Source organism: Pleuronectes platessa, chromosome 23 (assembly GCF_947347685.1).
Source record: "Pleuronectes platessa chromosome 23, fPlePla1.1, whole genome shotgun sequence".
Classification (NCBI taxonomy): Eukaryota; Metazoa; Chordata; class Actinopteri; order Pleuronectiformes; family Pleuronectidae; genus Pleuronectes; species Pleuronectes platessa.
Genome location: NC_070648.1, coordinates 5448792 through 5462770, shown reverse-complemented (window position 1 = coordinate 5462770; position 13979 = coordinate 5448792). Strand labels below are relative to the sequence as shown.

The following is a 13979-nucleotide window of genomic DNA, read 5'->3' as shown; positions in this document are numbered from 1 at the left end:
AGAGTCAGGATCCTGGAGGCCGGGGCATTTGCTTGAAACTTTTTGTTTGCTTACGTTCAATAATTCAAATACTTTATGTACAACTTAACTTTTTTCATTTTAAAACATATGCTCACATCCTGTCACCAGGCTGCCTCGCATTAATGACTCACTGCACAGCCATAGCAACCGACCCAAATACAGTTGTTAGTCACGCGTGGTTCCCCCCCCCCCCACACTTAGACACACCTTTACGTATGTGCAAGTGTAAGCACCACAGTGCGTCTACAGATCAGCATGTGGTCGAGTGACTTATCATTTCTATAGGTGAACGTTATACAAGGCAGGGGGGGGGGCACTGGGTGAGCCCACTGATTATCTCCTCGAGGGTGTGTATACTTACTAGAGATGATATCATCCTCCTCACCAAACAATTTTACTTATCTATAAACATCACGCCCTCAAACAAGTTTCCTTCAAAGTTCATGAAGTCCACTGGAATTTAAAATTTTACGTTCGACTAAATCAACTGAAATACTTTGGATGGTTACTAAATTCTTTTTTTTTAAGTTAAACCAATTAAGAATTTTGACAAACCCATTTAAATAATATTTCTGCAACAGAAGTATCATCGTCGCTGCAGTGCTGTCAGTTTCCATTGATGCATTTTGAAATCCTTCATTATTTGATCTCCTATAGGGCCTGTACTTAAGAACCCCTCACACTTTATAGCTGATTGACCCATGGGATCCGAACCTATAACCGATAAATCCTTGAGAATTCTTCAACTCTACGTTCAACTCTACGCTCAACGACAGATTTTCACCTCAGTTGGGTGAAGTGACTCAGCAGATAAACCAGCCTACAATCGTCAATATGATCCTGTTTCTAGACGATCTGGGGCCAGTGTCTTGTTGTGAATGAGCCTGATTTGTTAAAGAGCAGGTGGGATCACAGCGCCCCCAGGTGGATGGGACATGCTAGTTTCTCTCACGGCACACAGCAGATGTAGGGAAGGCTCATATTATAGATTGTCATTCTTTTTTACTATCTCCTCAGTGGGAGGCTGCAGATACTTTCCCTCACATTATGAAAGTCAATATTTAATGGCAGTGGTTAAAAAAAAGTTTGAGGTCCGTACTTTGACTATTTAATATTTCTACAACAACATAGTGCTAAATGTATCTGCAATGATTAATCTGTATCATGTTTATATCTATATACAATCTGAAATGTGCAGTACCTTTACTTATGCCTCTTTAAGTACATTTTGTTGTAAGTAGACATAGGTAATGTTTACAAGTACCTTAATAGAAAAAGTCTGCTCTTGCTCAGTTTTATTTTTTTCATGCTTTTCTGCTATAATTGATTAAAATAATGTTATCCCTGTGATCAGCATTAAGCGTTTTTCAATCAAGTGGCAGATAAATGGGCATTTTTTAGACCTAAACATTATAAAACAAGTATTATCAATAAAAGGAACTTATTATAAATATAGCATTATAAAGTATCTTATGTTTAGATGCTATTCAGTAGTTTCATCTATAATTCAAACGTTTTTCAAGATGTCTAAATATGAGATTTACATGAAACATGTTACAAAACAGGCAGAAACATGTAGTAAAACTTTTATTCTTTTTCCAAGTCAAAAAACAAACAGAACAAAGATACAGAGAAATGAGATAATGAATCGATTTCTATACAGTGGCAATTTTAAGTTAAACCTTCCTTTGCCCAGACGTGGCATCCTTCCCCCGGCTTGAAACCCTGTCTCACCTCTGGACACGCGCTAACACACATACACACTTTCAATCATTCATTCACCCTGGGAGTCCCAGCGCCCTGAATTGACCGGACGGCACAAGGTTAAGACGACAGGATTGGATGCAAGCCTAGTGGACAAAACGTGACATTTAAGTGGCTTAATAGGAAACGAGCTCCACCACAATATGAACGCAGTGCAGCGACCAACCAACCAACCCTGCTCCATCTCAAAGGCCAGAGGATGCATCCCTATCAATTCATGACGACCCAATCGGAAGCAACGTGTCACAAAATTAGACGAAACACTTTCAAAAACAGAACGCAAAAATAATCACTGGTTGTATTTTCTTTTTTTTTTTACTTCCTCGGGACTCCCAGTAGGATCAGATACATTCCCCCACCCTCCCCCCACGTCACTGGTACGTACACTGGAAGAAAAAAAAAGAAACACTGATTTCAGAAATGAGGATGACTTGTGGATGAAGAGGGAAGAGGGAGGCGCCCCGGCGTATCCAAAAATAATAAATGAGAAACCGCAACAAATGATCAAATTGGAACGAGGGGGGGGAAAGAGAGGAGTGTGGGCGGGGGGGAATTGTTCCATTGTCATCAAGCATACAGACCAGACTGGGTCGAGTCGTGTGAGAAAGCACCCATATTCAAAAGAAAGGTCACACTAATGTAGTGGGTAAGGTTTATTTTTTAAGAGAGGCCCAAAAGGAATGTTTTCTTTGGACGATCTCCGCTTAAAAGACAAATAAACTGTTTCGCTCTGTCCTGAAGAGAAATGTCACGACTTTTGTTTTGTCCGTGTAACCGACGCGATGCCACAACGCGCCGGCAAAACGCGACATTTCGTACAACTGTTCGTGAAAAGAGACGTTGCTATGATGGCTGGACGATCGGGGGAGAGCAGAGGGAGGTGGAAATAAAAACAAAATAGCACTCCCCTCCGTCCCCTGCCCCTTCATCCACAGTAAATGAACACAAGCCTCCTGCATACAAGGTTCACAAAGTCACCAAAAGCAAACGAGAACCCCACCCCCCCCCCCCAAAAAAAACAATAATAACAAATTGAAATCCTTAATTTATCTCTATTCATATTCACACAGAATAGCAGTTAACCCTTTCTTAAATAAACTGAATAGTCCAAATAAAAAACCTGGGTACACGTCAACTATCAGAAATGGGACGAAGATTAGCAAAGAAGTGGGAGGGATTCGAAAAAGACAAATTTCAACCTAAAGTTTGATTAAAACGCATTAACATGTGCTACTCATGCAAAACAATGACAGAAGCAGCAACGCCAAACTGGTTTCCCTCGTCCGTGTGCGCCCCAGTTCATCCGAGAATCAAAATTGACGACAGAATAATAGTTCTCACGATTATTTTCTTCCATATAAATCTTTAAATTCCCAGTGTCATGGGAAGAGTAGTATCTGGAAAAGTTTTTTTAGTTTTACATTTTTTTTTTCTTTTTTCTTTTGATGCACAAGTCTGCAAAATGGTAGAGGACAAGAGGATGCTGGTGGCGGCTTTCATGACATCTTTGAGGTTTTGTCTTTGGGGTGTGAAGGAGGAAGATGGGAGGGCGATGGGTACACGCACCTACGTAGTTAACGATGTTCAGAGTCAATTTCCTTCCAAGCCAGTATCTCTCATATTATATATCATCCAACTCTCCTGCAGACAATCTGACCGATCAAACACCGACAACTCCAAGGCCTAACAAGATACACCTCGGTGAAAAATGCAGTAAACAAGGTCTAAACCTTACCTCCTCGATTTTCTTTAGAGCTTATGCTTTAGTGATGAATACAATCCACTCAGCTTTTCAAAAAAAGGCTTTTGGCAAAGTGTATGCTTTCCAGGAACGACTACACACCCAACATTTAGAGAATGAGAGAGAGACCAGATGTAATACACCAGAAAGTGAAAAAGGGACATGTTCTTCCCTCTTATGTTTCCACCACATCCTCCCTCTCCTTTTCATTCCCTCTTGGGATCTGCGGTTTCGCTTCAACATCCCATGTGAAAATTAAAAAACTATTTCAAAAGGCAGCCTTTTCTTTCCTTCAGGCAAAGCAGTTCAAGTCTTTCACATCATAGTTTTATTTTTTGATTTTTGGGGGGCAGCAGTTTGTACCCCTGTGGCTAAAAACACTGCCACCTCCAGCTGGTTAAAATGCGCTGTCCTTCAAGTGTCCTCCGTGAGGTGACACAGGGTTTTCAGGTGCCCGTCCTCCTCCGCGGTGGCTCATCAGATGGTCTCCTCGTCGCTGTCGTCGGGGCTGATGGCCGGGCTGTAGGTGGGTGAGGTGGGGCTGTATCCAGGGGAGGTGGGGCTGTAGGTGGAGCCTTTAGGACTAGTTGGCGAGTACGTAGGAGACGTGGGTGAATACTTGGGTGAGGTCGGGGAGTAAGTCGGGGAGGTCGGGGAGTATTTGGGGCTGGTGGGGGTGTAGGTGGGAGAGGTCGGAGAGTAGGTAGGAGAGGTGGGGCTGTATTTCGGCGTCGTTGGGGAGTAGGTGGGAGAGGTAGGGGAATACTTCGGAGATGTTGGGGAGTACTTTGGAGAAGTAGGGGAGTACTTGGGAGAGGTGGGAGTGTACTCCGGGGAGCTGGGGCTGTATGAGGGGGAAGTCGGGGTGTATTTGGGGGAGGTGGGGGAGTAGGAGGGCGAGCTGGGGCTGTATGAGGGCGAGCTGGGTGTGTAGGTGGGTGACTGCGGAGTAAAGCGCGGACTGGAAGGAGAGTATGAGGGAGAGGTTGGCGAGTACGAGGGAGAGGTGGGAGAGTAGTTGGGGCTGGTCGGGGTGTAGTTGGGGGAGGTGGGAGAGTAAGAGGGCGACGTCGGGGAGTAGGAGGGGGATGTGGGGGAGTAACTGGGAGAGGTGGGAGTGTAGTTTGGTGATGTGGGGCTGTAGCTCGGGCTGGTTGGCGAGTAGGAGGGAGAGGTTGGAGAGTAGGAGGGGGAGGTGGGAGAGTAAGAGGGGGAGGTGGGAGAGTATGACGGTGAAGTGGGCGAGTAAGAGGGCGAGGTGGGAGAGTAGCTGGGCGATGTCGGGCTGTAACTCGGCGATGTCGGGCTGTAGCTTGGCGAGGTGGGAGAGTAGGACGGGGAGGTGGGGGAGTAAGATGGAGAGGTGGGGGAGTAAGATGGAGAGGTGGGCGAATAGGAGGGAGATGTGGGCGAATAGGAGGGAGAAGTTGGGGAGTAACTGGGCGAAGTAGGGGAGTAGGAAGGAGAGGTCGGGCTGTAGTTGGGGCTGGTGGGGGAGTAAGAGGGAGAGGTGGGGGAGTAGGAGGGGGATGTTGGAGAGTAGCCTGGGCTCTGTGGGGTGTAGCCACCAGGGGACCGCGGCTCGTAGGCCGGTGAGGTGGGCGAGTAGTTTGGTGACATGGCTCCACCTGGTGATAAAAACAATGAATGAGGAGTTAAGAATGAAGAAAACAAAAAGGAGGAGTACCCCATGGCTACTATAAAGGCCTCATGTATGTTCAGGATTTAAATAGCTTTTCTAATGAATTTTATTTTGTTTTGAACGAACTAATGTTTCTAAAATGTCTGCCGTGTCTAACCTGGAGATGGGATGTACGGGCTGGCAGGTCCTGGAGAACCTGGGGAGCCAGGAGTCGGGGACCAGGCCGGGGAGTAGCCGGGAGAGAAGCCACTTGCGTCAGATGCTGCGCTGGGAGAGAAACCGGCTGCACCAGGAGTCATGCCGCTTCCTGGAGGAGGAAACACGAAAAGAAAGGAGGGGTGGAGATTTAGCGAGTGACAACAGACACAAGGAGAAGAGCCAAAGAAACCTGCACATGTACTCACCAATACCAGGAGACCAGGCGCCGTAGGCTGGTGTGGCCCCGGTGTTCCACGGTGTCATGGCGGGTGACATGCCACTCATGGGACTCGCCGCTGTGCCAAAGAACATTCCAGTGGCTGCAAGAAAAAGATAAGAAAACCAAACATAAATTTCATGGCACTGACACTATATAGGAAAACAAAAAGGCAAAGGACCAAACAAATCTCTCTCTCCACTTACGTCCAGCCACGCTGATACCCGGCATGTTTGTGGGAATCTCCATCCCGTATTTGCACTTCTCAGCATCCAACAGCAAATCAAAGCAGCCGGTGCCAGCCGGGGCGAGCTGGCCCAGCATGATGTTCTCTGACACGCCCTTCATGGGGTCACATTCACCGTGTGCCGATGCCTCCATCAACACATCCACCTTGAGAGGGGAAACAAAGAAGAGGTATTGAGAAAACCAGGTCTAGATTCTTTCTATCAATCATTCAGTGATTGATTCTCTTCTCACCGTCTCTTCAAAGGAACACTTCATAAGCGGTCCCGTGTCTTGACGGTTGATGCCGTGACGCGTGATGGCCATCAGGTGACCGCGGCTGGTCATGGTGTCACAGAGCAGAGCCAAGTGACGGTAGTTGACGTAGGAGCCGTCAAAGGAGATGACGTGGTTCAACTCCCTCTCCAGAGCCTTTCGCACAGCCTCAATTCCCAAGACCTGGAAGAGGAGAGACAGGGGAGGAGACGGAATGAATATCAACGACAACTTACTACGATTCTACTGTTTAGACAAAACCAGGTCGAGTTTGTACCGTGAAGATCTCCACAATGTCGTTGGAGGTGGTTCGGACGGGATCCACGTCCTTCTCGCTCAGGACTCTCATGAGACTCACTCCGTCCGTCTCCAGGATCCACTCCTGCAGGGCCTTGAACTCACCTTCCTCGGTGATTATGATCTTCTTCTTGTTGTCAGTCTGGGGCAAGTGCATGTACACCTGGAGGAGAGGAGTTGGACCATTGACTCAGAGCCACAGGCAGGTACATGCGTTTGTTTTACGGATGACGAGCGTGTAGAAAATAAACGACACTCTTTCACTGTGTTTAATTTGTTACCTTGCTGATCTGCTCAATGCCTTGTAGGGTCATATCCGTCAGCATGTTGGACTCGATGCATCTCAAGAACACGTCGTCGTCCATTTTGTCCACCACCTCCTCATCCTAAGACCAGGAAAATGACATTATTGGTGATTTGTCCCACTCTGGTGAGCTTGTATTATTATTGTGGAATATATCATCACTACGCACCTCGTTGAACTTGTTCTCGTCGCTGTTCATGATTCTGATTCGCAGAACGAGCTTCTCAGCATTGTCGTCATTGAAGATGCAGTTCAGATCATCTCCAAAACCTTCAGAGAGAGAGAGAGAGAGAGAGAGAACCACGATGAAATCAGGGGAAAGGGCTTCATTCACTCAAATTCATAAGGAGTGCATGGGTAAGAAACCGACCTGCATTGATCTTCTCTGCGATCTGCTCCATTGTTAGTTTGCGATCAGTCATGTGCTTGCGGTCCAGCTCGATACGGAGCAGCCATGGCGAAATGCGTGTCACGTCAAAGTCGGGCATTTCATAGTAGACGTTCACCCACTCCTGGTCCTCGGCCACCACCGTGTTCTGGGGGTTGGGGTCGTAGTAGATGGCAGTGTTGGCTGTCACCTGAGAGAAAAAAAGGCACAGTTAAAAACTTTAAATTAGGTTGAATTTCTTCTGCTTTAATACAATATAATCTGTAGCATCATTAGCACATAAAGAGAAACAGTCCAGTAATGTGAAACGGACCTTTCGGAGTGTGGTGTGCTCCAGTCGGCAGAGGATGTCCTTGGCCCTCTCAGCGTCACGTGCAGCCTGACCCAGCAGGAAGACGGTGAGCGAGGGCGTCTTGGGCCTCTTGGAGATGTTGATCAACTCCTTGAGACGAGGCACACCGAGTGTTACGTTCTTGGCGGACACACCGGCGTAGTGGAAAGTGTTCAGGGTCATCTGAGTAGCTGGTTCTCCCAGCGACTGAGCAGCCAGAGCGCCGACCATTTCACCTGGGTGGGCCTGAGGAAGAAGAGGTAAACGTAGGATCATTATTTAAAAAAATAAAAGAATAATAATAATGTATAACTGTCTCGTAGAGCTGTGACAACTCTTCGATATGCTAAACTTACAATGGACTGGTTGAACTTGGTCTCAATCTCTCCCAGCAGCCAGTCGAAAGCCTCGGTGGAAAGGCGGAACTCCTCCGTCATGCGTTTGGAGCAGAGCGTGGAGCGCAGGTGGATGTTGAAGAGCAGAGTGGCGTTCTTCTGGGCCTGCACGCTCAGCAGGTCCTCCCCGTTCACAATCACCAGCTTCTTGCTAAGATCTTGAAGACCTGAGGATCAGAATACAAAGAGCTTGAAACTCATGAGGAGTAAACTGGAGAACAGTTGTCTTTTTCTTCTCAGGGTTATTTCACTTTCCTTGTAGTAAAAAATTAAGCTAAACGTGAGAATTTCCACACTTTATAAGACTCTTCTTCTAAGACTTGAGCTCTTCCTCTTCTTATGCAACAGCTGTGGATTCCCCTGCCGGCTTTACGTGGCTTTAAAGAGCAGCTGAGGCAGAGCCGCGACTTCTTAGCTCTAATTCTAAAACAAGTAATATATCCACCTGGTTCACAAAGTCCTGTAGCTAAAGATATAAAGTCGCAACTTTGCTGAATGCATTAGCAAGTAATTTAAGTGTGAGTGGAGAAAAAGTGGCCAATGATGCAGAATATATTCATGCCTGTCTGAGTAAATATATTCCATTTGCTTACCCTCGACCACTCTGAGAGGATTGAGGTCTGTTGGGGTCCGAGCGTTGATGCGGAAGATCTTCTGAGCATTCCAGATCATTCTGGCCAGGTTGCATGGTAGCACCACCTGCAGGCGAGGACAAATGTTAAGTTTTTTTCCCACTGTATGAACAGAAGATTCTTTAAAGACCATAAGTGAGCACAGATGTGATCAGTCACCTTGCTGTCCCCTGTGGGGAAAATGGCCCGAAGGATCTCCCGGTCATCCTTCATTTGCTCAAACTCTCTCTCCAGGACACTTTGCACATTGGCGTTGGTCAGGACGTCTTTGACCACGTCCTCCTGCAGCATCCGCCTCAGTGCGCGCTCATTAGTGCAGTCAAATCTGAACCTAGACAGAAAAGACAAGAGACAAATGTTAAACCACTGACTATAGACAATCAAACAAGGGATGAATACAAGTTAAACCAAACAAAGGGAGGTTCCTTGAGCCTGAACATCAGTCTAAAACCAACCTTGCTTTGTATTTAGACAACACTTAAACTGCAGGTGTGTGTGTGTGGGTGTGTGTTTGTGACTCACTTCTTTTCAAAGGCCTTGTGTGAGGGTTTGAGAGTTGCCAGATTTTGGAACTCGACATTCTCTCCTGCCAGGCCGTCCTCACCGTAGCGCAGCTGGACCACCTGGTTGATGGAGTTACGCACGGTGCCGTCGTACTTCACCATCACAGACTCCATAGACTTGATCAGACGCCGCTGGATGTAACCTATCGGAGCAGAGACGATTTTTTACATTTAAAACAATGAGTAAATCTGGTCATTACTAAACCAAAGTAACTATCGGCACAACTCCTCAAATGTATGAAATTTGTGTTTCCCTATTTTCTTCCCAGAGGCTCGGACTCACCAGTCTCAGCAGTCTTGACAGCTGTATCAATCAGACCCTCTCTGCCTCCCATGGCGTGGAAGAAGAACTCGGTTGGTGTCAGGCCAGCCAGGTAGGAGTTCTCCACGAAGCCTCTACTCTCAGGACCGTAATCATCTTTAATGAAGTGAGGCAGCGTGCGGTGTTTGAAGCCGAAGGGGATTCTCTTACCCTCCACGTTCTGTTGCCCCACCACAGCGATAACCTAGATAATGGAGGGAATAACAGAGGTAAAGGGATAGTCAGAACAAATGTGGCCCATTAAATCAAATTCGGCTCTTGTGAGGTAAACGTAGTACGGTTGACTCTCTTACCTGAGAGATGTTAATCTTTGAACCCTTAGAGCCGGCCACCACCATGGACTTGAAGTTGTTGTACTCAGACAGGGACTTCTGGGCTGAGGATCCCGTTTTGTCACGAGCGTCGTTGAGGATACGATTGACCTGGTTCTCAAAGGTCTGCCTCAGCGTGTTACCAGGGGTCGGCTCCAGCTCGTTGTTGTGGGCCTTCTCGATGACCTGGGAGGTGGAAGGCAAAGATAAACTACATTTTCTGGACTAACGTTCCCCCCTGAACTGTGCAGAAATGACATGTGCTTACTTCTATCACATCCTGTTTGGCTTTCTTGATGGTATTCTGGATGTCAAGGTAGGTTTTGGCATCAGCAATGGAGTCACCGATACCAATGGAATGACCTGGAGGAGATACAATGAATCAACTTGTAAATATGGGAAACTACAATTGATACAAATGGTTTGTTGCAGAATCATTCAATATCACTATAAGAGTAAATCAGATTTATTTAAATGTAACTGTTCTCACCCTCGATGAGCAGCCAGTTGTTGACTACAGTCTGAATGTTGGAGTAGAAGAGCCTGGTGATGTCGTGGCCCATCTCCAGGTAGGAGATGTGGACAAGGGAGCCGGCTGATGTCCCCAGCGACTTCTTACACAGGATGCCCATGATCAACTCGCCATTCTCCACGATGACCTACATGAGCAGAATGTGAGGTTAGTTGCACTGTCACCACTTTCTCTTCACTGAGCTATACTGAATTGTTCACGGCTTCGTACCTTGGTGTCCCCTGGTGAGATGTGTTTGTAAGGACCGCTGTCCTCCTCGTCGGGGTGGGTGCTGTGCGTGCGGATGACGTTGATGTGTCCTGGAATGATGAGACTGAAGATCTGCTTGCCTGTCCACAGAGGACGTGGCTTGATGATGGCCGGTTGGGGCATTTTCCCGTCCCAGGTGGAGAGGAACATGAGGAGGTTCATGACTTCCCCCTGTGGTGGCAAAATGCACAGTGAGGGGAAAGACCCTGATGGAACACACAAAACCACCACTACATGTTCATTAGGTCAATGTGCGTGGTGCGACCAGTGTCCTTACCCTCTCTAAGAAGACGTCTCTCTTTGTGAATTTGCGCACGGCTGTGAGTGTGTCCTGCACGATACCCATGACGGGCCTGTTGGACTGGGGTGTGACGATCATACGCGGCACCATGGCCAGCTCCTGAATCTCTGCCCTCGTCTCGAGGGACTGAGGTAGGTGGAGGTTCATCTCATCCCCGTCAAAATCAGCATTGTATGGGGTGGTGACACTGTGGGGAGAAGAGAGACCATAATGTATAAGGCGCAAAACCAATTGCAAACACTTTTTACAGCCATTTGTATTCAGACCAAATAACAACCTGCACTGAAATCTAGATTAAATTGAGGAAATAACCCAAATTGTGTCTACGCCAAACTCTTGAGGAGTGTGGTTGACTATTAAATAGATAAGTTTAAAACGTATTACAAGACTAGGTCTGGTCTTCATATGGTACCTGAGGTTGAGTCGAAACGTGGACCAGGGCAGAATCCGAACCCTGTGCCCCATCATGGACATTTTATGTAGTGTAGGCTGTCGGTTGAAGATGATGATGTCACCATCACACATGTGCCTTTCCACCTGAAAGGAGAGAAAGAAAACAATTTGTCAGTTTTGAAATAAAATAGTTGCATCGTCTTTAAATAAAAGACATTCCGAGTTAAACACATTGTTGTTAAACAAGTGTTTCTCATTTCTTGCCTTGTAGCCGATCTGCAGATGAAGGTCACTTGGTTTGGGATGGAAGCGCAGGTCAATTCTGTCTCCGTTGTCACGAATGATGTATTTGGCTCCTGGGTACTGGCTGTTTCCTCGTCGCACCAGCTCTTGAAGTCTACGAAAAGTCATAATTGGTAAGTGAATCTGCCGCCATCAAACTTTTCAGGTTTTTACACATCAAATTCTCTGGTGTACCTGTCAATGTTAAAGGGTGTGACAATTTCCGGGAAGGTCATGTTGGCTGCGATGGACCGCGGTACGCCCACTTGGTCGATATGCAGGTTGGGGTCGGGGGTGATGACAGTTCGAGCGGAGAAATCCACACGCTTTCCCATTAGGTTACCTCGGACTCGCCCCTCCTTTCCCTTTAAACGTTGCTTAAGGGATTTGAGAGGGCGGCCAGATTTTTGCATTGCCTGAGAAAATAAAACATAAAAATGTCAGCACACATTATCCTATTTGGGTTCATATCGGACAGTAGGGAGAAAGGCACCGAGGTTCTCACGTACCCTCGGCAGGCCGGGCAACTCGTTGTCCACCATTGTGGCTACGTGAAACTGAAGCAGCTTCACATCCTCAGCGATGACGTGAGCCGCTGCACCGCTCTGCTCGTTTCTTCTCAGTTGGTTGTTGATCTTAACAATGTCAGCCAGCTTGTGGGTCAAGTCGTCCTTTAAAATAGAAATAAGTTGTTAGCCAATAGTGTCGATTATAAACAACAACCAAAACTTCAGCAGCAGATATCACCATCTCACCTGGTTGCGAGCAGATCCCTGCATGACGACTGCAGGCCTCACAGCCAGTGGAGGCACAGGCAGCACAGTCAGAATCATCCATTCAGGACGGGAGAACTTGGGATCCAAGCCCAAGATGAAGATCTCTTCATCAGAGATGCGCTTGAAGATCTCGTGGACACGCTCCGGATTCAGCAGGATTTTCTTCTCCTGCGAGTCTTCATTAACGTGCTTCCACTCAGCGAACAGCTCCAGGCCAGAGCGTCTGATGCGTGGCTGGTAGCGCCCACAGCCACCGTGACCCTGCGTAGGACACAAAGCAACAAGTGGAGGGTCAGATATGAGAAATCAATGACATGAGCAGGTCCGGAGATGTTGAGAGCTGAAACACACAGCAACTGTGACAATCAGACACGACCCACATACCTTCTCTTTAGAAATGTCCTCCTCTGGCTCATTTTGCTCCATTCCAAATTTGTTGTCCATCTCCTCCCCTCCTTCACAGATGTTTTTTCCTTTGCACAGCTCGTACACATGTGTCAAGCGCTTTCGTGGCTGCCCTTTAGATTTGACCAGGATATCTTTAATCTTTGGGTTGGTCTGCAGGCAACAACAAATGGAACAAATCAATCAACAAAACTTCAGACAAATACAACTGAAATTAAACGTTAATATTGAAAATATCAGTGTTTAAAATTAAACAGTGTGTAATGTAATATGCTGAATATTATACTTACATTATCCACTAATAGCTTGGAGCAAAAGAAACACACACATCGTAGAACCTTCATGATCTTTGTTACGAAGCCGACATGGAAAACTGGCTTTGCCAGTTCTATGTGTCCAAAGTGACCTGGACACTCTGTCATGTTGCCTGAGGGAGCATTTAAAACATTAACTTAGGACATCAGCTTAGTGATCAATAACACGTTATTAGCATGACATGCTAACAATTGCACTGTACCTGCACATGTCTGACATCTTCCCGTTCTATCTACGACACCTTGTCTCGGGTCCATAAGGCCGCCAAGTTTAGGACGTCCTCCTTCTGTGGTCTCGGGGTACTTGATCCCCCCCTCTGTGACGGACAACCGTTTCTGAAGAAGAAAATAGAGCTAAGCTAAGTATGTTGTTGCTTCGATAAGCAGCACTCAAGTCTTAATAATCAATTCAAGCATTAAAACAGTACAAATTGTGTTTTAAAAAATAGAAACCAGTTTTAATAAGAATACGTTACATTACAAGAATAACAGGGGGCTCAGCACATGAGATAGCATGGATAATGTTGTGCTTTAAGTTTGTTCGAGCTTCCTGCAGCATGCTAGTTAACACAAGCTCCACTAGCCTGACACAGCTAGCTAGGCTAGGCTAACAGCAATAGCAAGAATTTCAATTGTACGCAGAACCATGTCTTCTCTGTATGTGTAGAACTAGGACGTTAGTCGCTATAAGAGTGTGCGTGTGATCGGTGAAATAGTCAACAAAAGAAACCCCCGCTCCCCGAAGGAAAACATACAAGCTCATCTGGGCTGATGATGCCGAACTGAACTCTCTTGATCGTGCGCAGTGGGCATGCGCTGTCGCCGGAGGGCGGTCCGTGCATCCTGTCTATTCAAAGAGACGCGTCCTTCCTCGGCACGCCGCTTTATGAGCAGGAACAGTCGTTAAACGGCCACCACGGCTCCGGTCTGGCCGCCAAAAGGGACCGGAAAGGCTCCGGAGGCGATATCCCACTGTAGGCTGCCGTCGCGGAGCAATTAATAGTGTTTTTGGTCCAGATGGTTTAGACCGAAACGCTCCCCCCTTGTTTTAGGTCTAACCTCTGAGGCGCTCTCAGCGCTTGTGAGCGCTGAAGAGACCA

The 13979-nt window shown here is 46.9% G+C and overlaps 1 protein-coding gene across 1 annotated transcript; it reads right to left on the bottom strand.

Moving 5' to 3' along the window:
- Positions 1–1595: 1595 nt before the first annotated feature.
- Positions 1596–13979, bottom strand: polr2a (RNA polymerase II subunit A). Its single transcript, XM_053415898.1, has 29 exons — positions 13635–13979; positions 13083–13215; positions 12856–12992; positions 12545–12718; positions 12140–12421; positions 11894–12055; positions 11580–11800; positions 11367–11499; positions 11122–11246; positions 10686–10896; positions 10370–10579; positions 10118–10286; positions 9896–9990; positions 9610–9813; positions 9278–9500; positions 8954–9137; positions 8591–8762; positions 8393–8498; positions 7761–7966; positions 7387–7650; positions 7056–7263; positions 6855–6955; positions 6663–6767; positions 6362–6544; positions 6064–6267; positions 5790–5976; positions 5573–5686; positions 5326–5475; positions 1596–5154 (listed from the first exon to the last, which is right to left on the bottom strand). Exons 1-29 carry the CDS (start codon positions 13719–13721, stop codon positions 4004–4006), a joined length of 5901 nt encoding a protein of 1966 aa, XP_053271873.1. The 5' UTR covers positions 13722–13979; the 3' UTR covers positions 1596–4003.

Excerpts from the sequence above, each read along its gene's own strand:
- polr2a (XM_053415898.1), bottom strand. The coding sequence starts at position 13,721 with ATGCACGGACCGCCCTCCGGCGACAGCGCATGCCCACTGCGCACGATC. Across the intron at positions 10,897-11,121 it reads ACGTTTCGACTCAACCTCAG|TGTCACCACCCCATACAATG; the intron begins GTACCATATGAA and ends TTCTCCCCACAG. Across the intron at positions 5,977-6,063 it reads AGTGTTCCTTTGAAGAGACG|GTGGATGTGTTGATGGAGGC; the intron begins GTGAGAAGAGAA and ends TCCCCTCTCAAG.